The sequence below is a fragment of the Gallinula chloropus genome, assembly GCF_964237585.1.
Source record: "Gallinula chloropus genome assembly, chromosome: 5".
NCBI classification, from domain to species: Eukaryota; Metazoa; Chordata; class Aves; order Gruiformes; family Rallidae; genus Gallinula; species Gallinula chloropus.
Window position 1 is genome coordinate 31555897 of NC_140090.1, and position 24440 is coordinate 31580336.

The 24440-nt window shown below is 48.6% G+C and overlaps 1 protein-coding gene across 2 annotated transcripts in view; it reads right to left on the bottom strand.

The window, feature by feature from the left end:
* Positions 1-24440, bottom strand: part of NRP2 (neuropilin 2) — a gene marked incomplete at both ends in the record, with an annotated part of 86129 nt that overhangs the window by 25084 nt on the left and 36605 nt on the right. For both annotated transcript variants that reach the window (XM_084265706.1, XM_084265705.1), the window contains 6 exons: positions 6926-7078; positions 9631-9747; positions 13470-13614; positions 14716-15065; positions 15323-15467; positions 23533-23688. In XM_084265706.1, the coding sequence (XP_084121832.1) occupies positions 6926-7078; positions 9631-9747; positions 13470-13614; positions 14716-15065; positions 15323-15467; positions 23533-23688 (1066 nt within the window). The remainder of the gene's footprint in view (positions 1-6925; positions 7079-9630; positions 9748-13469; positions 13615-14715; positions 15066-15322; positions 15468-23532; positions 23689-24440) is intronic.

The window sequence follows — 24440 nt, forward strand, 5'->3', positions numbered from 1 at the left end:
CTCCTAGTAACAGGAGCTTCTGGAACAAAGAGCGGACTGCAGACACGACTTTCTGTGTCATTTGAAAATGAAATGTCTGGATCACTCTAACGGCTAGCTGGACCTTCTGAGAAGCCCTGTGAATTTGCTGAGACTGACTGAACGAGGGCACTGCGGAGTTAATTGTTGGAACAGCATGTGGGGAGCCTGGTGGTTCCAGTAGTCGCTCTGTTTGATACAGTAAATGGAAGCCTTTGGCACAAAAAGCACCTGAAAGGCTGATTTCCCCTGCTAAAATGCTTGAAGGCAGCCTTGCAACGATGAGCTGATCAATTCTTCCAGGAGCAGAAATGCATTTTAATCTGTTTCCCAGAACTTTGCTTTGCAGCCTCCATTCCAGCTAACACGGCAGCTACATCCCCTCCCGAACTGGCTCTGGTAGTTCAAAGCAACAGCTCAAAGAAGGCAGGACAAACCTGCTCAGGCATTTTAACCTACTGCTGTTTTTGCAACTGATGCTACAGCAGAAATCTCATAGAAGATTTATGGGATCATCTAGATGTAGGGGAGCCAAAGGAGTGTGAACATGCAACCAACCCCCAGCCAGACGATGGCAGAGTTGCTTGTACATGCATGGCAGTGAGTCCCAGATAAATCACCAGCCGGGCCCTGCAAACAAACCATCTGGCCAACGCGGTTTCCTCTTGGCGTGCCCGTCCCCCTCCTGCCAGCAAGCCATCTGAGAGGACATTAGGGGCAGCAGGGGATGAAGCCTCGCTGTTTGGGTCAGGCTGCAACCACAAGCCACAGCAGCCGCTCCCTCTGCAAGGTCAGCATGCTTGTGCTTGGATCCTACACATCTTGCCCCCCTCTTCCAAAGAAAGCACCTTCCCTCATTGGCACATCTGGAGGCTTTCCAGCAAAACATGTCAGGCAGGATGTACACAAGCAATTACTGAGATTTCAGATTCCCTCCCTGTTTCCCCCTTGCTGGATACTGTTGAATTACTGATGCTGCTCCTATGGAGGACCCATGCTGAAGTGCCTTCACTTACATCCCTCCAAAGGTCACCACACTCTCCCTCATTGCAGCTTGTTTCACAGCATGCTTTAGTGGCAGCACCACAGCCCACCATCAGCCCCCTCTTGTCTGTCACATCCCGTAAGTGATATTGCTGCTCTGGGCCCTGCCTGCTGCCTCCATAGCCCCAATGCCACCCCGACCATGCTGCATCAGTGCTGGGGAGATGTCCCAGTGGGCCCAGATCCTGATGCTCTTCTGGGCTGTGTGAGCTGGATGATGCATCAGCCTTTGCCTTTCCTGGGGAGTGAGTCAGCTCAGATCCCCTCATGACTGCAGGGTGCTCTGGTAGCAGGGGGATGGCAGCTGCATGAGTATACAGATTGAAATTGGATAGTTATTATATTTTTTATTTTTTTGGCAAATCATGCAAATTCACCACAAAAAGCTGCTGCTGTACTTCCAGTGACAGGTCTCTCCTCAATGACAGACTTTCATTTAGGAAGGGAAATCAATCCTCCATAAAACTAATATTTGTATTAACTAGATCACTGCATCTGCTGGAAAATCCCCTCAATTTTGATTATGTGTTAATTAGTCTGCCAAGTCCTTCCATTTCAGTCTCTAAATCAGCCTGTGAAAGGCATAAAATCCCACACCTGCCCAGAACCAAGCCCTCCGCCTGCTATCCTGAGCCTTTCTAATGGACGGGCTATTACATCCTCTCTCTTAATTAAGCTTCAAGTCCTCAACAGTGCCGTGCAATTGTGAGTCCTGCTGCCTCCCCCCCGGGAGCACAGGGAGGGCACAGCGTCCCTGATAAACCAAATGCCAATTAGAGCCTGACATTTACGCTAAGTGAGCTGCTTGCCACTGTGCCGTGTCTGCCACCAGCCAGGCAGGCACCCTGCGTGCCCCTGCATGAAGGGGCGTGCACAGGCCCACCCGTGCCCAGTGCTTGTGCACGCACAATTAAAGGCATTAACCTGCTGAGCTGGCGCTGCCGCGGCACACGCTGGGCACGGCAGCTTGCTTGCACGTGCGCACGCCCTCCCGAATCGGGCTCTGTGACTCACAGGCTGCTAAGTCACTGCTGTGAGCCGACGGAGCGATACACGTGCTGAGATTTGAGAGACAGTGTCTTGCTTCCCGGAGAGCATTCTAGCGCGGTTTTATAGGCAGCGTGTGTCACTGGTGTTTGGGTCCAAGAACTGACTAAGGACTTGGGTGAGCAGTGAAGAAACGAGTGAGCCCCAGAAGAAGTTTCTTCTCCTCTGCCTCCTGCCTAGCCCAAGTATGTGGGAGTTTTGCTGGCATCATGAGGACAGACCACGGTCATGCCCCTTCTCTCACAAAAAACGGCACAGGCTTGAGACCAGCCACAGGCTGGATGCACTCATGCAGACCAGCTGACGCTCGGCAAAACTCCTGCCACCTATCTTGGTGCCGAGGTACCCCAGCTCCACCGTGCTGTGGGCAACCAGGGCATGAATGACATTGTAGGGTTTGTTGTCCTCACTGTACAAACAAAGGTCAGGAGAACCATGTAGTTTTGCTGAGAGGCAATCTGCACCGCACACAAGAGGAGTGGGACGAGACAGAACTGGGTATATGGTCTCCTTCCCGCAGCGTGCAGCTGCTCCACTCACTGCACAGAAGTGCTTGATTTTCACACCACCCCACATGCAAAACTCCCTCCTGCTTCAAAGGGGACAGGATTGACCCTAAAGGTCATAATGTGTCCCCAAGGCACAAGCCCTGAGAATAAGTCTCATGAGAGTAAGTGCAGACCCAGTTCAATCCAGCCCTGCTCCATTAACACCATGAAAACCTTTCTGCTGGTTTGGACAGAGTAGGATCAAGGTCTTCAGGCAGACGTTCTCATGGATTGCAGGAAAAATAGGAAACTTTCTCTTTTAAAGATCCCATGGGAAAAACACAGGAATGGTAAAGGGTCACCATCAGCTTAAAAACAGCTCAACATTTGTTTTCCTTAAAAAATAAGCTCTTATGAAACTTCAGAGCCTTAGAAACATTCCTCTGCTGGAAACGCTTTGAAACAAATAAACCTCTCCCTAAGGCGCCTGCAGCCCAAATGAGCAGCATTCCTGACCCTCAAAGCCAGTGAGGCCACATCCCACAACAGAAGCTCTCGGTGGGTTTTTGCTGCCCAGCCCAAGAGCTGTGTGGTCAGGAGAGCTGCGAGGTTAAAATCACTTCCTTTTCCACATACACGTACAGCTGCCAGCATCCCAACAAGATGGGGTTCACCATGCTGCCAGGGCTCTGACCCTGACACCGAGCTCACCCGAATGAGAAGCAGTATGCAGTGGAGGTGCAGAATCACCCTGTGCTCTTCTAGGGCCACAAGGTACTTATTTAAAGACCACAAGAAAAGAGGAGGGGCAGAAAAAAAAAGGGCAAACCACATTAATTCCGGCTTTTCAGTGCTGACTTACTATCACAGCATCACTGAGAGCAACACAACCGCACCTACCAGTTAAGAATGGGACCCAGGATCTTTACACCCTGCAGGATCAAGACCCTGATGAAATTCAAAGACGGTGAAGAGTTGAGGTGCCCAGCTTACCAACCCAGATTTATTTTCAGGTCTTAAGACCTCTATCTTGACACCAATAGCATGTTGCCATTGCGTGCAGCAGGAGCGGGGATGAAACCTCTTTGAAACCTGAACTTGTTGCTCCTTGAAGCTTGCTGGGTGCAGCTAAGGGGAATCTTTCTACAGATGGGAAGCATCTGAAAATCCATGGAGGGAAAAATCCTGGCAATCCCTCTTGGGGGCATGGAAAAGGGAACAACAGTATTTTTTAGGCTTGCAAAGGTTAGGGGAACAGCTGGAACCATGCTGGGTTTCTGCTGAGTTGGGCACTTTGGGTCCACTTTCACCCCTGGGTCCTCCGACGTGTAATGGGAGCCTGCAGGAGAGGACGTGGAGCTAATCCATGGTGTGAAGAGCCCAAGGAACACAGGGCTAAAAAAAGAAATGTAGAGCTGCCTGAAAGAGTATCTTGGAAATAAAAATAGTGGAATGAGAGCAGTGGGTTGTCTTGTCAGTCTCAAGAAGTTCTCCGCGCCAAAGATGAGGAGGAATTGCATGCAGCGCATAAAATGAAATCGGGAGATATCTCAGGAATTCAGGCCTGTCTCTCAGCAGACTTTTCTAATCAAGCTCCTCACAGAGGATATTTCACCATGGTCATTTCCTTCCCCCTCTCTCTCATGCGGACTGAGCCAGGGCTCCTCCTTTCATTACTATTTTTCTCATTTTTAAATTTAATTTTTGTTTTGCCATTTTCAGAAGAAATAGAAACACATCCCACATGGCTCTTAAAGGCACAGCACACTTCCTTTCTAACATGGAGCAGCCACAGCCTCTAGCATGGGCCAGCACCTTTAAATCAGAGCAAATCAGGCTCCAGCAGCTTTGAGTTTCCATTAGCTTTTGCCCTGCCCCTAAACCAAGCACAGCTGCTCTCCTTCACCCAACTGCTCACTCCCGGGTAGGGAATTCACAAGAAAAGACCACCCCAAACAAGGGCTTTTCATTCCTTGCTCCCTGGAGTCTGAGGATGAATTTTCTGTGTAGAAACAAAGTGCTGGAGGGAGTGCGAGAGCAAGGCAGGGGAAGAATGGGGGAGTGTGAACCAAACAATGCTTCAGTTCTGTCCCTGCTAAGGGGCCGGCATCGCCTCTTTTTCATGGTTCTTGAGTTGCTTTTAAAAGCTGTGCCGGGAGGAAGAAAGCAAATAGTTGTTTCCTTTTGTATCACACCCTCTTAATTTCTCAGAACAGGACCAAAGCGGAGCACGGCAGCCATGCCTTTGCACGCCAGCCCCTCCGCAGCCCCGTGTTGTGTGGGCAAGGCAGCAGCACGGCCACTGATCCAGCTGGGAGGCTGACCCCACAGCACTGCCAACAACCATCCCTCGGCCTGTGCCTGGTGTCTGGCACTGCCTTTCTCCACTGCCGTGGGTGAGTCACTTCGGCCCCCTGGAGCTGCTACCTCCTCTTCCTCTGCCTGTACAGCCCATAACTCACCAGGCACCCATCTGCACCCTGACAGTGCTTCGGTGCCTGGCTCAGCACCGCACCATAAGACATCCACACTGGCACACAACCAGATCACTGAACTCGGCAGGAAAACGTCCCCCGGGCCACAGCAGTGAAGTTTTGCAACTCATAACTAACTAAAGAGAAGAAAGAATAGAAGGAGGGTAAAAACTACAACTGCGTGCTGAGCAGAGGCAGCACCAGGCTCTCCCGGGCTGTGCGCACATACGCACACGTGTGCACACACACAACAGAGTCTTAAGAAACTATGGCCAACTAATTGTAGGGAGACTCGGGGGAGAGGAAATGAAATGAAAAATTGAGTCTGAGTTATAAAAATAAGTAATTTTTATCCTACTTGCAGGAGGCTTATATTAATTAAACATTATTACAGCGAACGAGATGGGGAGGGTTATTAAGTCTGGGGCTGGTTGTAAGTGTTCTCTCCTGTTGCCTGAGGCTCCACTGAGCTCCAGATATTAATCTTCTAAAGCACTCAAATGCTGAAGAGATAAACACTTGAAATATGAAAATGTTTTTCTCCATAGCAGACACTGTGACCCTCTGTCACACCAAAGAATTTGTCAGATGTCCATATAGGCTGTACCTACGGCATTGCTGTGTGTCTCAGGAAAATGCTGGGCACCTCAGGAGCCGAAGAGAGAAATGATGTGTGCGTTTGTGTGGGGGTGATTTGTGTGTGGAGATATAGCAGATTCTCCTCTTCCCATATGTTTCTGGAATACATATTTTCCTCTTTAGCACTGCCTACCAGGTGTTGGCTGCACGGCTTTCCAACTGGCTGACGGCAGTGCCAATCTGGCCAGCGCCTCTGCCAGGTGGCTAACAGGTTCACCCGAATGTTTGCATCTCAAGACACAACCTTACTGGGGGGAGGGCAGAGAGGAGCCTGCAGCATTCATGGGTCCCTGGGTGCACGGCATGCAGACACTGAAGTCACTGGGCATCAGGGCAGAGCTGAAGACAGGTAAGACCAGCCAGCTCTCCCTGGGGAAGCCTTGAGTTATATAAGCAATGACTGATAGCAAAGAGAAGCGATGTTAGGGTGACACAATCCACCGCTATAAGGAAGCTGGCAAATGTTCTTTGTAGCACCCCTGCCATAAAGTCAACAAGAGTGAGGAAAGGGCACTACTTTCAGGGCAAGTTCCAAGACGTGAAGCTGAAGAACTTGATCTTTCAACCACACTGCCAGAAGCAGGCTCCTGTCCAACCCTTGCCAGCACACCTCAGTGAGGATCTCCATAAATTAGGCTCTGCCACTCTCATGCAAATCTTCTGTTTCCAAAGCATGGAAGAGAAAAAGAACCAAAAGTCAAACAGCAAGAAGCTGGCATATTTCTGTGTTCCTCGAGCTTAGTTCATCCTTCACTTGGAGCAGACTGAAATCCAGCCTGTGCAAGCCCAAAGTGCAGAATAACTGAAGACTATAGGCAATCTGAGCAACATATGGGAGGAAGAAATGCATCTCTAACAAATGAGAAAATGCATTCTGGGGAAAAAGCATTGGGTCCTACAGAGGACATTTGGTTCAGGATATGGAATAAAGCCTGGACTAACCTACATGGTCACAGGGGATTCAAAGACCAGTGTCTGATTCAAGGCTATCTCAAGAGGACAATCAGTATAATTCAGTGCCAGCAGTCACAGTCCTATAAATAAGTCATGAACCCATAAAGCAAAGCATCCGAAAGCTTCCACAAAAGAAAACGTTCAGCTCTGCAGAGTCTTCACAACTCTTGACAGCTGTGCAAAGATCAGTCATACTGTTCACATGGAGAAAGCCCCATCAGTTCCCTCTTCCCCACTTTGCTATGGTATTAACTGTCTTACCAGGCACAGTCTCGGGGCTTGCTTCTGGGTTGCCAATCCAGGTGCTTGTAGGCCGAAAAGACCATGTATAACCCGTTGCTGAGTCATGTGACCAACCACAAAGGTCTTCAGGGAGATCAAAGTTGCAGTTGAAGTTTTCAGGGAGATTGAAATCTTTTAAAAAGAAATAGATGCAAAATAAATTTGGATTAAAAAGTGTTGCTATTAAAAAGCAACCCAAAACTAAAATAGCTGGTAAGCCATAAATACTGAAGAAAGCATGAAATCTCACTCACACTGATGTGTTTAACCTATCTCATATTTCATCACTTCCAGGGATCAGCCTTAAGTTCTGCATCATCAAAATGCTCACGCCACGTCCTGCAGCTCCACCAAACTAAGCAAATATAAAAGCAAGTACTAAATGCTTCCAGACTCTAATCAGCACCTTCTCTTCATCCCCTAGAGTGGTCAAATATTAAATGCCTTCTTAAATGTCAGGGAAGAGTGCTTCCTGAGTGCCCTGTGTTCATCAGTTCCTGCTCTGGCTCCAAAAGGAGAATCTCAAGTGCTCCAGAAACCCAGCTCCTGAGTGACAGATCTAGCCACTTGCACCAGACGGGAGCTGTCTGTCAACGTGGCGAGCTGTCACTCACCGCTTCCTACCTTCTCGTGGAAATGCTACCAGGGGAAATGTGGGGCCACCATGAGCTCAAGCTTTTGGATTCTGAGTGAAAAGAGCCAGCCTCTATTTCTAGCTCCACTATGGCCTCACCACATGGTTTTTGGGTGTGTCATCTAACTTTTTGTCTGTGAAACAGGAGCAGAGTCAATTCTCCTGTGTCAACAGCTTTAAAAGCTTTGGAGAGCCTTCCTGCAGAGACAGGTCTGTGGGCAGGAGGGCACATGCCAGGGGCTGCATGTAGTAGCGTGGTAGCTGCTGGCTCCTTCGGTCAGGGAAGCAGCCATAATGCGCAGAGGCTGCAGGAATGGCTTGAGGCCACCCCAAGCATTCAGCGGACAGGCATGTCAGAGCCCAATTATAGGCTGGGTTTTTCCTGAGCAAAGAGGAAGTTTTAAATCACAGCGCTCCCAAAGTCAGTGATAGCCAGATGGAGGTGAGTGACTCAAGCGATAGGCATCAGGGGAACTTTGCAGCGAGAGGCAGAGGACTTTCTTTACATGCTCCCACTTTGAAATAAAACAATGCAAATTATGGATCCTTTTATTCCAATCTAATCTCATACCCTGGAGAGCAGCATTGTTTCTGCTTGGCTGTCATAAATCTAATTGTCCAGAGAAACACGCTCATTGTTTATGGAGTATGAGAATGAAAGTTGTTGCTAAATCTGAGGGAAGCTGATGGGGAGGCTGGTTCCACGCTCCACAGCATACTCCAGTTGCTCTCTTGCCCTGGACTGCACCCAGGAACCGTGCTGTTGCAGAGACTATTACTGGCCTAAATTTCCTCTCAGCAGTTTCCCAAGTGCCTCAATGGTAGCAGGGTTGCACAGGCTCATCACTCTGAGGCAAAGCAGTAAGAAGTAGGCCCTTTGAGCTACTTTGCAAATTGCATTTCCAGAACTGAACTACAGCACAACCCCGATGGGAGGTGTGAAAAAGCCAATTAATGTTCTTTTTAAAATTTATTTATTTTAAAACCCATTAATTTTTTCTTTGGGACTAGAAGCTGAAGTGACAGAAATCCTGGGAGCCATCTCAAAGGACAGCTTTTCCTTGTGAGATTTCTTGTTGAAGTCCTTGCATAGATGCTCCAGTGCTGAGGTGCAGGCTCTGCTGTCATGCCCAGGGGCATGCAGCTCCCGCCCACTGCACTGAACAGCTAACCCTGCACAGCTCTGCCATGCTTTCTCCCCTTAACCTGGACATCTCACAAGCTTAGCTGCTCACACCCCCCTTGCAAGGAGCAGAGTAATACGTCGTCTGCTTTTACAGGTAGGGATCCAAGGCCAAGGAGATTAGTTCCCCCAGCACTGGCTCTTAACAAGCACAGCATGTAGCTTCAACTAATGTCCAGGTTCTTCTATAGTCACAAGAGGCAGGCGAGTGCCACAGATACCAAACCACTCCCTGTATATCTGACAGCCATCTAAGACTAGGGGGACAATCTCCTGCCTGGAGCATTAGTGTTCCCCTCTCTCTGCTGCCTGAACAAGGCAACAAGCTGTCCTAAATTTTAAGCAGCTGACAGAAGGCAAGATGACCGCTATTAGATAGGTGTGCAGGACATCAGCCTTCTCTGCATGTCGTGATTGGGGTAAATCTTGTGACCTCTGCAAAAGAAGCCTTGCATATCAGAGTCTGAATCTCTCTCCTGAATTACCCTCTGAATTTATGACATCCAGCCAGGGGGACCTAGAACAAAGATAGCTATGAACAGGGCACTAAGTGAGTTTCTTCAGGTCACATAAGGAAGCTAGAAGAGCAGCTCTTCAAGTCTTGTACCCTAAGGACTGAATTAGCTGCTATCTCTTGTTCTTGCATCCTTCCTTGATATAACTGATCAGATTTTGGCACAGTGGTTTTTTTTATGTTGGGGTTTTTTTGAGTTGTTTTTTGTTTTATCTTTGTCTATCACTAATAACATTACTCTAAGCTTTCCAGGAATCAGACCCATGTATAGGAGCTAATTGGAAGATAAGAGTATTTCCTGAGGTCTTAACTCATCATTTATTGAGATAAAGATGTGCTGCTCTGATACATACCCTCCTCTTCTCCACAACTATCACCACATTCGGTTGCCTCTTCATCAGTTGGGTATGGAGTAGTGGTCTCTTCACTCTTCAAAGTGGGCACCAGTGTCTCTGCAGTGGGCTTTACATCTGAAAAAACGGAGTGGAGATGCTTTTTGCAATAGACAGTATGAAAAGCCCAGGTAGGAGGAAAGAGCAAAAATATTTTTCTCATATCCTTGTAATGGCAGGAAGAGATAGAACAAGAATACCATGAAATTTCCACATGTTACAAATGTCAGCATGATTTGAACTTCAAGTGAACTGACTGTTGCCATATGGGAGTTCCTTTGATTTAGAGTTCCCGTTGGACAAGCCTCTCCTCTAGACATACGTCCTACTTTTTCTCTTAATTTTTTAATCTATGCTAGTGTTGGCAGTCCACTTAGCTGTCATTACTGGATAAAAGAGATCACAGGCAGCATGTTTTTTTCTTTCAGAAAGGCTCAGGACACATTAAAAGAATACGCATGACATTCCCACCAATTGTGTCAATTTATAAAACAAGTGACACAAACCCACAAATGACGTAACTGCGAATGGGCCCAGAGGATCCCCCAGCGTGCTCTGGCTCTGGCTCACTGCAGTAGCATCTGGTTTCACACTCCAGGCTCCTGACTACACTTTCAGAAGGTCTCTGTCCAATTTCCCTCTCTCCAACATGGCCCATGTGAAACAACTTCCAAGCAGGTGTCAGGGGAAATTGAAGCAAGAAAGGGAAGGATATTAAGATCAACAATAAACGACATTAGGTTGCAGCAGTCGCTCCTTTTATGGGTGTATTAACTGGAGTACAGCAGGTTTGATTCTTTCCACTTTTAAAAAGAGGCTGCTTTTCTCAGTTATGTGTGATTGTGTTTCTTTGTTGGCACCCTTCAGGATATCGCTTAATAAAGCCAAAAGCAGGAGGAAATGGCTAAATACATTGAATATTTTCCATAGGTTCCCTTCTGGCCTTTTATTTTCCTGTTATTAAACATGTTGCACATAAACTCTCAGGGTTTTTTGATTTTTTTTCCGCCAGTAGCTGTCTTTTGTTCAGGACAAAATACCAAATAACCTCAAAGTCTTTTAATTTGTAAGTTCAAATTTGTTACAACCCCATAAAACTCCAAATGCAACCAAGAAGCAAATTGCAAGCAGCCAGGCACAAAAAAATGTCATAAAAAAGAAAAGAAGGAAGAAAAAAAAAAAGCAGGTGAAGGCAACATATCAAAGGCCGCAAGTTATTTAGAGCTGGTGGATTTTTTTTAGGTTGTTGTTCTTTTATATTGAGATTTATAGCTGAAATGTGACAATGTGGAAGGACCTTGAAAGCCGAGTCCCGTATGGGACCCAGATGCTGAGTGGATGTAAATCAACAGTGTTGCATTGCCCTGGACAAGCCGCAGAAATATGTCTTGAAAAATCAGTTACCGTGGCAGAGCTGCAACACGATGGTTACAAGAGATAATGAAAATAGCAGGAAGGACAACGTGATGTGTGAAATGGAAAGTGAAAAAGAGAAGTCTTGCTTGCTTGCTTTCTCTCTCCCTGGCCCAGCAAGTGTCTGTGCAACTGGTGGTAACTGCTGATCAAAATGCAAAGTCACTAAGCAATTGAAACCAGATGTTTGGAACTTCAAAGGAGAGAAAACCAGCTGCAAATGAACATTCATCAATCTCCGCTCTTCAGAGGAAAAATTTTGGCAGGTCTTTGAAAGAAGCCAATTGCTGACTGCCTGCTTCCCAATTTTTGAGCTAGTAGCCAACTAGCTTGTGAGCCCAGTTGCTGTTAAGATACCTGTTTGTCTCAGTAACTAAGATGCTCGTTGCTGATAAGAAATAGAAATAGCTCAGCAAGGTAGTCATGGCCCTCACTTGAAAATATGTTCAGTCAGCTTGTTTTAATCCATTTCTTAATCTTGTTCCCACACAAGTGCCTGGGTTTTCACAGCCAGTTCTGTAATGTGCCTGGGTCCTCCCAGCAAAGCAGGGCTGTATCCTGGCGCTGTCAAGGACTGATGCATGCAGCCAGACTGGATTTAGCATGCAGATAATGCCATGGGCTATCTCTTCTCCCCAGGTTGCATCAGGGATATAAATGAATTTTATAACACAGTGAATGCACAAGATTACTAGCACTGCTCTGATTACAAAGCTGAATGCCTGTAGATCAATAAAGCTACAAATATTTATGGCTTGGCAGTTGAGTTTTAAACATTACAGTGTGCAAATGATTAGACAGCCACAATGGAGAATGACCATAAAGCATTCTACCTCGAGAAACCCACAGGCTGGTACTGAAACAGAACGTGGACATGGCTGTAAACTAAAATTTGGACCAAAAATAGCACAAAAAGTTGAGAGTGCCAAAACCCCTCTTATTCTTTGATTTGGAAGAGTGCAGTGGAGGGGCTGACATGTGATTAGAGGGCTTGTGGGATTGTTTCCCTTTGTGACAGCGGCACAGTGTTAGGATGCACTGGCCAGCAGTGCTCTGCAGAGATGTGGCAGCTGGAGACTCCCAGGAGCTGCAGGCAGCAGTAACGTGGGAGCTCCCTGACCAGTTCTGTACCAGCCTCAGCTTCTGCTGTTTGCATGAAAGCCACAGTGCCTGCTTCTCCTACAACATATCAAAGACGCTGTAAGATCTAAATTCAGATCTAATCTCAATTTAAAGTTTAGATGATTTACAATGGATTCTCAGTCCATGGGGAGATTTGCCACTGACTTCAAAGGTGACAAATTATCATTATTAATTCTGTGTATGTGTGTTCTGTGATTTGCTGTTAAGTGTGTGTAACGTATCTCAGAGAACATCACAGGAGGAAGGAGTAGTAAAGACTCTGCAAAAGGGTGGGAAAAAGCTTGGTGTCTTTTAAGCTTCCTAGAATGGGAATTCTTACAAGAAAATGCCTTCTACAGATGTGTTTATAAAATGGAAATCATAGCTCTTTATCACTGACATCTGGACACCAGATTTAAGCAGATTATTAAAAAATAGAATAGATAATAAAAAGGGAAAGCCAGCCCCTGGCACTGAAAAGCCAGCATCAGACACAATGAGGTGTTGGGTGCATTTTTTTGCTTTTGGGATGAAACTATGGAATAATCAATCACCATCGAGCTTCAGAAGGGTCAGAGGCACAACCTCTACTGATCCCAGTGAGGGTGTTAGACAGTTTTCACCTCTGCATTAGAAGTAATGGTAGCTGCGAGACATACCACTTGTGAAAAAAAGGTGGGCAAAACTGAACAGACTTCCCTGGTCTCAGAGATGCTGTAGAGATGTTGCAGCATTAACTCCCCAATCTTGTCTGCAAATGCATTTTCACATGGGCTTCAATGACAGGAACAGTTGTTTTTTAAAGCAAAACCTTACTGTGCCAGCTCAAGATACCTGTACTGGCCACCGCACCCCTCTTCTGCACCTCTGCTTCTCTTCCTGCTTTTTGTCTTATTCATTTGGACTAAAAAGCCCTGATGTTATTTAACAGAGAATGATAAAGTCTGAACAACATCCAGATAAAAGATCTTAAAGGAGGGAGAAGGAAGTTGGGGACAAATCTCACATGGGACTCTGAGAAAGCTTGGATTGTGGTCCAAACATTGCTGCTACATGTCACATCAAAGCAAGTTCCTTTCAAGGTGGAACTTAAAAAAAAAAAAAGGGCTCAGGCCAGGTCCTGCCTTCATGGCTGCAGTCTCCCTGACACAGTATGGCCCTGAGGTGGGACACCAGGGAGACAAATAACCTTACACTTGCACCTTGTTGGTTTAGCACCCACCAGCCCTGATGAAGCCAGCAGGCAGAGACAGAGGGGCTCCTACCTGTCCAGTCGCAGCCCAGCACCTCCAGGCGCATTCCTATTCCTGCTGGGGACCACCTCTCTGGGTGTACTCGGACATACTGGGCAGGAACAGGGTCAAACCTCCGGACTTCAGGGATATCATAGTGGATATTGCCTTCAAAAAGCTACAGAGACAGAATGAACAGGTAAGTGATGTGTGCATCCCACCCATGTAGTCTCCACCAGACTTGATAATTTGGGTCTGGCAGGACACAGACGCAGTTTGAAATAGTTTAGCTGTCCAACTTCAGGCCACTGAGTCCAGCTGAGTAGAAACTGGGCTGCTCCTCCACATTCAAGAGGACCAGACAGGCTGTTTCTAAGAAACTTGCACAATTTCTCTTGGCCTCTGTTTTATATCCAGGGGTCAGATTCTGATCCAAGCCATGCAGGGGAAGCCTGGGGAACATCCACTAACTTCACGTATAAATAAGATCAGATTTGTCCTTTGGCAAATAAAAAAGCTACTGCATGTTCTAGGATAGTATAAACGCTTAGTTTTCCTCACAGTCCAAGTTCTGCTGCTTTTCAGCTTACGTGCACCAACTCAAGTCTGTGGGGAATGAACAGAGGGCTATAGATAGCATCAAGCCTTCTAAGACTAATTTGTAGGAACAGGGAAGATTAAAACTTACGCAAATTTTCAGAAGCAGATGAGTTTGCATTAAAACAGAACAGGCAGTAACAGAATTAATTCATTCCTCAAGCCCTCTGCCACACCCAAACTGGTAAACTGAAAAATTATGGGGAACTCCAACGATATCAGAAAAACAGGGAAATTCAGGGTCACACCAGTATGGCAAAAGGGACTTCAAATACAGCAGATTCCCCAAAGAGGTGTTGTGATTCATCTTCCTCTTTCAGAGGTTCAAGCTGTAACAGTAACAACTTAAAATACATAATTAGTTTGTACCAAGCATAACTAAACACATGGTGGGCTCTGATCTGCAGGAGCTGGGAGGAGCAGAAGGTGATGTCCACATCCTCAGGCCTGACCCACAACAATAAATGAAGGGAAACTGCCATCCCTGAGGCCAAGTGGAGCCTACACCCTCTAGTACAGCCTAAGAGCAGGACCAGGGTACACAACCTGGGATTTCATGGTGACAACCCAAACTCCCAAGGTCTCTGTGGGATGAGACAGCCAAATTCCCAAGAACCCGTAAGGCAGACTGAAGACAGCCAGAAACATATCTCATTCTGCGGCTGCTCCAAGCAGTGCTTACCTTGGCTTGCATTGTTTTGGGGTCCTGGATGAAGTCCCAGTCCTTTCCATTCATGCTGTAGGCCACCTTAAACTTCTTCACGAAAGAGCGGGACTCAGTGGTGGTCACACTGTCCCCTCCGCGAGCCCCCTGGATTATGACGCCTTTGATATTCTTCGGGACACCAAGGTCCACCTGCAGCCACTCCTCCCCAGGCTGGGCTTGGGGGATACGGGGGAACCAGCCTGAACGGCTGCTGACGAGGCGGGCCATGCTGGGAGACCAGTCATAGCCTCTGATGGAAGAGGCTGAGATCTGCGAGTCAGGGATGAGGCCAGAAAGCATCCCCAGTAAGTTGGAGCAGGGCGAATCTGCAGGGAAGGAAAGGTAATGAACAGTTGGTGCAGTTGACAGGAGTGCTCATGGTTTTCCCAGCAGGCTTAAGCTCTGGGCATTAAACCAGCACCAACACTGGGCACTTCCCCATTGCCTCTGGGGCCTGGGTGCCAGTGTCCCCCAAGCACATCCCTTGGGAGGAATGCCTCCACGCTGCTTACAGCATCCCTTTTCCCACCCCCAAGCAGCCATGACAGCTGTGGAGGGACAGAGAAAGAGGGCTCACACTCACCGGTGATGCGGCAGCCATACAGCTCCAGCCTCAGGGCGATGCCGTTGTGCCAGCTCTGGGGACGGATGCGCACAAAGCGTGTGAGCACCGGGGTGTGGATCTTGTTGAGAACCACCTCTGTGGTGTCCTCATTGGCCTGAAATGTCTGCAAGGGAGAGAGGGCACAACTATGCTTACATCCATTCCAGGTAAAAAGAAATAACCAGATCAGTCAAAATAACCTTATCAGGGAAGACCAAAGAGAAGCTCTCTGGGCAGGGCCAGCCTCCAGCCAGGGCAAGCATCCAGAGCAGGCAAGGAGAGCTGAGCTGCTGGTAGGACAGCATGGTGGATGGGCTTGCCCATCAGGCAGGAGATCCAGGAGCACGCTGCCCCGCTGCTCTCATGGCACCCTGAGCTGAGCCCCAAACCTAGAGCTGTTCCAAAGCGAAAGGCCCAATGCCCTCAAACACTGTGTGAGATCTTGCCTCCCCCCCTCTGTGGGTAAATGGGCTGACATGCTGACATGTCCTTGCACCAAGCTGGGAAACACGGTAGGCAAGCAGCAGCATGGGCAGGAAGGATGCTGCGTCTGCCTGGGGTGACGAGCTGACATCCCAGCCATCCCCTTGCTCCTGCCTCTCAGCCACACACACAGCCTACCACACAGAGACAGCTTTTCAGGAGAGTTTATGATCCAACATGATATGAAAAGGCTGCTGCCTTACCAGATGGCCATAATCAATAGCTACCAGATGGACGTTAGACCCACCTCCTCCCTCCCATTATTTTAATAAGCCGGACCAGGACTGGATACTTGTGTTTCTGTTTCAGGCTGCAGAGCCAGAGCGGGTAGCAGAAGTGGGAAAGAGGAGCGATCCAGCCCGAGGGTAGTTTGCAACCCTCTCTCTGCCCCCAGCACAAAACACTCAAGTTCAAAGGCTGAGGCTGCAGGCATTGCCCACATTCCCTCCAAGCACGGAGGCTCTCAGGACAGGACTCGAGCATCCTCCGATCTCAGCCAAGAGCAGCACCTGCACTGAGATGTTGGCTGGGCTCTTCTGCAGGCTCCTACCCTGCATATGCCGTGCTAAGCACAGGAGCTCCCGCTAAGTTTTTCTCAGAGTGAAGCAGGAGAGTGCAATCTCTGGCACCAATCTCCTGTTGGAGGCAAGAGTCAAACAATTTAACTGTAGATCCCGGTGATCCAGGACAGAAAAAGGGGTCAGCCTGTATCCTGGCCTCTTGCCTTGAGTAACAGTTAAGAAGCATTTTATAAGCATGTCACCAGTCTAGGCCTGCAGAGGCACATGCTACTGCTCTTCTCCCAGGACCCAGCATGGCAGGGCATGCAGAAGATCTCTGCAGCTCCACAACCACCTCTGGGCTGCCCTGGCACATCACTGTTCAGCCCGGGATGGCAGCGCTCCTGCCAGGGCAGGGAGCAGCCACCCTACAGGCGGCCTTGGCTGCAAATCTGGTTGGTAATTGGGATTTGGGGTTGATGTGAATTTGAGCAGAAATGCTAATCTGGAGAATATATATCACGCTGCTACCGTTTAGCAACACAGCATGGTTTATGTGTTTTTAATATCCTATTTTATTCTGTCTGACCCCACTCCCCACCCTTTCCTTGCTCAGCAGACACCAAATACCCTTTTTTCCAGCAGGAGGGCTATAAGGAGAGTGGTTACTGTGAAACACTCTCCAGGCATGGAGCGTGTGTGCCTTGTAAACCTGTGGGAACACACACACAGGCTGGAAGGATGTATTTCCACACCACAGCAAAGCCTCCAGCTTTATGTCAACACAGAAGCTGACACACAACACCTTACCTCCGAACTCAACACCAGAGGACAGGAAATGTTTATCTGAGCCAGTGCAACTATTTTAGCACACGGAGCAGCATGGCAGGTCAGCCCAAAGGTCCCCATGTCCCAGGGGGCGGCTTTAGATGGTGGCTGCAGCGGATGCCCAGGGGCAGCAAGCCTGAGGGAGTCTTCTCCTGGCAACCTCTCTTTGCTTCCCACAATCAGCAGTTTGAAGACTCCATGAGCCAAAGGTTGCATATGGACCAGCATGTTTAACAGTCACTGATGAGGTTTGCTGCTCTTTTTGGTTTAACATATTTCCAGTTTTGTTCTTTTTTAGCTCACTTCACACATATGAGCATCAGGGGCCAGAATCCAAATTTACACCAGCGTAATTTGTTGCTGACTTCTGCAAAGTCAAGCTTGACAGAAAGCAGAAGCAGGACTGAGCCCAAAAAGTTTATCACTACCACATGCATTGCTGAAAGCATCTCTTACATGACCTTAGTCCAACCACCTGCTTCCAAGGAGTGCGGCCTCAGTTCTGCATTAGATATGGGGCCAGTAATTCCCTCCAACTAGAACACATTCAACAAGCTACATGACTCTGCATCGGGGCCTCAACACTCCAGACTGCCCATTATGAGAGCAGAAATGGCAGAGCTGACTCCCACCAGCTCTAGTACCAGCCGCACTGGCAAGCTCTGCCCCAGTGAACCTTGTTTCCAAAAAGCCCTAAGTGATCCTGGCAAGTCATTACTTTGCACCCCATTTGGTGTAGCAGAAAGGGTCTTTTCTCAGAGGGCAGGCAGGGAGTGCTTCCCATGTGCCTGGCCTTTCAGTTTCCTTCACAAGGGGAAATGCATCATGAGCCAGCCAGTCCTGGCACGGTTGATCAAGGTCTGAGCTTGTGGTTTCTCTGCACTGGAAAAGCTGACCCCAGAGCCTGAGCACAGCGTGGAGAGAGTCCCATTGACTCGAACAGGCTCTACATCCTGCCTCAAATTAGCACTCATGGCATGGGAAGAACTAGCAGGAAAATGTGTGAAATTGGGAGCGCCAAGAAAGCAAAGATTTCTTCCCCCTTACCAAAATAGAACATTGCTATTCCTCCCATCCTATCTGCTTCCCATCCCACTCAGCACATATTTTGAGCCAAGTCTTCAAATGGTGTAAATCAACATATCGCCATCGAAGTATAAGAAGTCACAGTAATTTACACCAGCAGAAAGAAAAAAAAAATCCTGGCTGTGATGGAGAGAGATGGATAGATACACACTCAGCAGAGAGCACACATGCGCAGGCACAGGCACACGCACACGCACTGAAGGCTGACGGAGACAGAAGACGAATGGGAAAACCATTAACAAATTAAAAGCACCTTCCAAGAAGCAGTCAAGGGAACTTGTTTTCACTGCTGCCTCTAGAAGCTGCCTATCCCCTCCCCATATACTTTATGTTTACTTCCGGTTTAGTCCAGCTGGCAGGTCTACATGTAAAATTAAATTGATAATCAATGAGAGCTGACCGGCTTAATTAATTTGAGGCAGAATCCAAGTGGTGGGAGATGGTGGCTAGGCTACAGGAGGATCAGCAAGCATTCCATGTGCACACACACACGCAGGCTCCACACCAGCACTTACAAGTTGGAACCACCACAGGGTGATGGGGGGGATTTCTGAAGCTGCATTAGTTCCAGTGAGTATGGGAATTGTGCCAGCGGCAGTTTGGCGTGAAGAGAGTGAAGGACAGGAAGACAAAAAGCGCCATGAGGTTGAAGAGGCAGTGAGTCAGGGAGGGGGCAGGAGGTAACCTCTCTCCCATTTTATTTATTGCCCTGCTTGGCCACTGTGCAATTTCTCAGGGAGCTAAAGAAAGTGGCTGGGGGAGACAGAGGAGAAGGCCAAGGATGGCAGCAGCCTTGCTTTCGCCTGTATGTGTGTGTCTCTCTGGAACCACTAGATTTACTGCAGGATTATGTTACTCCCGTGGAGACAGAGCCCTGGAACAGAGCATGCTAACAGGATTAGGGCTTCAGGATTTAGAAAGAGAAGCATGAAGGAGAAAAGTAGGGGAGATTATTTTCCTTGTCAGATAGGGAAGGCATAAAATGGGGCATGTTTGATGGTGGGAGGACTCTGACTCAAGTGGAGGGTGGACAGTTCTGGATTTATTAAATCCAGGAACAAGGAGGTAAAAGAAAAATGATACTTGGCAAGACTCAACAAAGCACAGCCATCCAGGCAAGGCACAGTGTGCTGGGCTGGGCTTGCCAGCACTTTGTCTTTGAGAGGCTCCACTCAGATCCCAGAGTCACCAGGGACATGAGGAGTGGCACTTTGCTAGCTTGCAAAGAAATACCAGGCCCAGAAGTACAAAGCTGCAGCCTTGCTAGGAAAGCCAGGGCTGTAATTCTCCCCTGGTACTGCACCAAGGGTAAATGCGCAGAGCTGCCTTCCCCAAAGCCTGACATCTTTGTCCTGCCTGCAAAAGCAGCAGAAGCAGGCTGGCATCTGGGGATGCTTCTGGGCAAACCCTCTGCACCACATCTCTGCAGCAGCACTTGTGGCCTTCTGGTTGATCACACAAGCTTTTGCTGAGTTTTCCAGATAAAGAAGCCATAGGACTGAAAGCTTTTCTCTCCCCTCCCCAGGTGAACAAACACAGAAGACCACATTAAGAACAGAAAGGACAGAGGAATCTCCAAAAAAGTAATCCTCAATACTCCTGCCAGCACCAGACACCTCTAATGTCCCCAGCTGTATGCACAGATGAGATAGCCAGCTCTGCAGCAATCCATCCTGCCTTCTTGCATCCACCTGAAACACCACCCAGGAAGGTTAGCTGATGACAAGCACAAAGCCATCAAAATGAGTAGGAAATGGAAAATGCATGTTGGCTGGATCTTGCTGCCATTTCTCATCCACTGACTTCTACATGTTCTCAAGGCAAATGTTCCATTGCATCCTCTCATTTCACACTTAGAGCAATGAAGGCAGCAAGAGCACCCATTACAATCCCAACACACCCCAAATCCTGACACCCATCCTATACCCCAGTCCCTCACCACACTACATGATACCTGTGAGCTCATCTCAGCAGTTGCTAATACTGAGCGGCTCAGACCACATGGGAGCTGGAACCCAAGACCCTACAGAGAAGGAAGTGGATGAGCAATTTGTTTTCCAATAAAATCATCATAGTTGAATCTGTCCGAAGAAAATGGCCAAACCCAAAAGTTCACATCCCGCCAGGTGCTCTTTTCCTTCCTCGGGTTCAAGAATGAGTTGTTGTTTTCTAAAGATATTTGCAAACTGCTAGATGTGACCTTGGCGTGCTCATCAGGGTCAGGTCGGTGTCTGGAAGTTAACTTCTGGGCAAGGGCAGAGCCTCACTGTGCTAGGCTGGGCTTTCCGGGGAGCAGGCTGCCACACAGGGTAAAGTCCTGGCAGAGATGGGGCAGGAAGGGGAAGGTGTGAGTGTGGGGCTCCTCTCCTGCTGGCTGCAGAGCTGCCGCTGCCTTCCCACCCCAGAAACACAGCAGCACTTGGCACGGAAACAGCCCAGCCAGCCCTGTCTGTGGTGAGCACGTATTAATCTTGTTTTCCTCATCCTGCCTTTCCCGTTTCCCCCGCCATGAGTGCCAGCAGCTGGGGACTCAAAGGTGAGCCATCATGTTTCACACGGAAGCACCCTGGCCCCATTCTCCTCTGAAACACCAGAGGGAGGGGAAGTGGGGGGGGTTATGTGTGTGGTGGGGAGTTGGGGGAGGCAAAAGAGAGAAGGTCAGAGCTCCCCATCCTCTGCACAGACTGCCATCCTCTCCCCGCCCATCCTGCACTCGCTGGTTTTCTCTTGCTCTGGTTCCCCAATGAAGATGTAAACGTTAGCTGACCCGCCTATAACATGGCAGAGCCTTGCTTTTGGCCCACAGAGCCGGCAGGATTTCAGAGCAGTGTTTGATACACCCCATATGCCTATGTGTGCATGTGCATATATATGTGTATATATATATATATATGTATGTGTGTGTGTATATATATATATATACGTATATATCTGCAAGTATGTAGAGGAATAGAGAGTCCCTGTCTGTCCACCCCCTTCCCCCTCCCCGCTCCTCATGGCACCAAATCAAGCTGCGGCAGACTTGACAAATCTATTTGGCATGGTTCGCTCCACCGTTGCAGCCTGCACTGCGCCGAGTGCCGCACTAACGCAAGGAGGAATCTGCACCTTGAACACAGACATCTGGGAACTTGTCTAACGCAGGAATGGCAGGGATTAATGTGGGCGGGGAATGTGGGGCCAGAACCCCCCAGCACCAGGCCCGTGAGCGAGGGAGGGGCTGTGCCCTGGCCCCACTGTGGCTCAGTGGCTGGCAGCCAGTTGTTTGGTGAGGAGGGGAGAGCAGCCACCAGGACACAAGAGGCAGGCGAGCCACCAAAAAGCAATTACTTATCCTCCAGCCTCGGGAAGTGTCTGCTAAATTGAGGCCAGAACATGGGAACGAAGTGAGACTGGAATAAAGGAGTGAAAGAGGAGAGGTTTGATTTTTCCTCATTTTTATGAAGAGAGAAAACAGAGCAGGAAAAACCTGATAGGGCTCAAGGGCGAAATCCTGAAATGGTGGCAATTCATGTGGCTATGGAACTGCTTTGGGCTGACACCAGCCTGGCTTTAGGGTCTTGCTGGAAACTGCCCCAGCAGTACTGAAACCAGCCATGCTGTCCTGCTCTACCTTGCAGTGCCCAGCACCTGGGACTGCAAGGAGGGGACACCTAATCTCCCCTGTGACTAAAACCACTCTCCAGGACAGATTCCCACCCCAGTTAGACTCCAAAAGGTAATTTTATTGCCAGTGGTTATTTGAAACACTGAACTGTGTCTTTAGCCCATTGCTTTGCCTAGTGTGTTGAAAACCTCCCATCTGCCCCAGCTTGCAGGAACAGTCCCAGCAAGACCTCCAAGTCACCCATTTCCATAGGTGAGGCGAGATGCTCCTGGTTCACAGGAAGGTCAGCCGTGGCCAGTGGGTCCCGGGAGAGCATGGAGCCTCCACATGAGCACAGGACCATCATTTCAGTGTTACACGTGAGCTCTGCCCTCAGCTGCTGCCCCAGAACCAGCCCCACCAAGCTGTAGGGACTCTGCTGTAGGGTGCTGGGCTGCCCTGAGCTTCCATTTCCCTACCTCTGAAACAGGACTAACATCACATGAGGAGCTCAAATACCCAAACTATTGCAGGTATGAGACCCTGCTCGGAGCCTCTGCACAGAGAGGACTCATTCTGGGAAGCTGAGTGAGTTTGAACCGTGTGACACAGCTCAAATGTGACACAGGGGAAATCACACGGCCCGGAAGGGAAGGAAATGTCTGGATGAATCCTGGACAGGGCACGCTACTGCATTTCATGCCAGCAGCGCCTGTGCCAGCAGAGGGAGGGGACAGCTAATTTAACAGAAGTGCTGAGCAAGCAGAAATTACTTGGACATACATGGGTGAGGGAGACATGTGGGACCCGTGCCACTGAGTTGAGGCAGACAGATTATGGCACGTCAATGGAGAGGATGTGAGCTGTGGCCACAGTGCTGGTGGGCACTACAGAGGAGCTGGGAAGGGCTTTCCCAAGCTGCCCTTAACCAAGTCACAACCAAATGACTGACACAAGTGACAAGATAGGTTCAGCTCAGCACCACACCTACCTTAACCCCCTGCCTCATACTCTAAAGATCCCACACAAACCACCTTCAGCTTGCCTTGCCTGGCCATGCAACAGCACTTGCAAGGCTTGGGAGGGCTGAACACCCATATTTACCCTCCCTTCCTCTCGCTCTCATCTCTGTGTGCTTCCCAGAAACACAGTGAGAGCTTGCAGCAGCTCCCAGGGCTCCATGCATCCTCACCGACCATGCCTGCTAGTGCAGACCCAAAGCTCTGACAGCCTGAAATGCTCATTATTTATTGCTCATTTTGTTCTCTGGGACAGTGCAATCCCCTCTTAGGATTTGTGCCCTTTCATTTCCAGGCCTCAATAACTCCTGAACTACAGTTTCATGTGGTTTTGTGATTGTTAACCCAGCATGCAGACGGGGCTATGCCCATAAAAGCTCAATGAATCTTGTATGGCAAAACACAGGCTGTGAAAGCATTTTCTCCTTCATTTGCAGTCAAATAACATATTCTCACCACCACGAAAGATGCAACAGCCGCCAGGTTTTCCAAGGAATAGTGCTTCCTCATTGTTGTGCAGTGGAGGACTATTTCTGCTCAGAGCATCATCACTCTTGTAGCCCTCATCAGAAAAAGTTTGCCTTAGAGATTAAACCCTCTGAGCCTGTAAAATCCCACTGTTCTATTTCCTCCTGTCAGCTGCAACAATCCCCAAGGTGCACACCAAAGAGACAAAAATGCCTTTACCTTGTGGTTTTTCCCATGTCGGTACATCATCCAGTCCTCCCCATTCGTGCTGACCTCCAGCTTGTAAGTACGGACGTAGTAGCCATTCTGGGTTTCTCTGGAGATGGCACCCTGTGTGGCAATGGCCGTGAGCACTGTCAGGAAGTGGAGGTCCACCTTTCCAGGGAAAAAAGAGACAAGAAAGAGAATGGTGACCACCTGAGAGCACAGGTTGGCTAGTTATTTCCTCCTCCTGTCTCTGAAACCTGAAAAGGTGTGAATTCAGCCTCATTCCATTAGTGGAAGTACATTTCAACAGGCACAAACCCCCTGGGCTGACTTCAGCAGGACGCTTCCAGATAGGACCATGAGACAAGGGTAACTAAAAATCTTCATGTCTTTCCATATGGGACCATCACAAACCCTCCTTTCTGCCTCAGCACAAGCAACAGAATCTGCACAGAAGTTGATGTCCATTAAATCAAGGCAGAGAATGACTTTTTCCACGTAAAATAAAAGCATGATGTCCAATTAGTGCTGCAGTTCCTGGCTTTCCCTTGGTTTGTTTTTTGGTTTTTCTTTTTTACAATGTGGGTTGAGAAAGGTCAGCAAAGCTGGCAGGGTAACACTGCCATGAATGAAGAATGAGATGTCTGCTAGAGGCGGTGACATTCACCACCTCCCATTCCTAGTGCCCTTTAGCAAGCAGAGTCTCACGGTGACGTGACACAGCCGTAAGCCCTCTGTGGACAGAGACTGGGGATCTAACCAGGCCCCAGGGAAAGCCTTTTCTCCCTCAGCCCCCAACCTGACGGTCGCCCATTCCTGCTCCCTGCACCACTGATGAGATGAATATTATTCTGGTTGTTTTTCCACGTGTCTCCGGAGAGTTTGGTCCTCAGGCCAGTGGCGAAGCAAGTGGCCCTTGT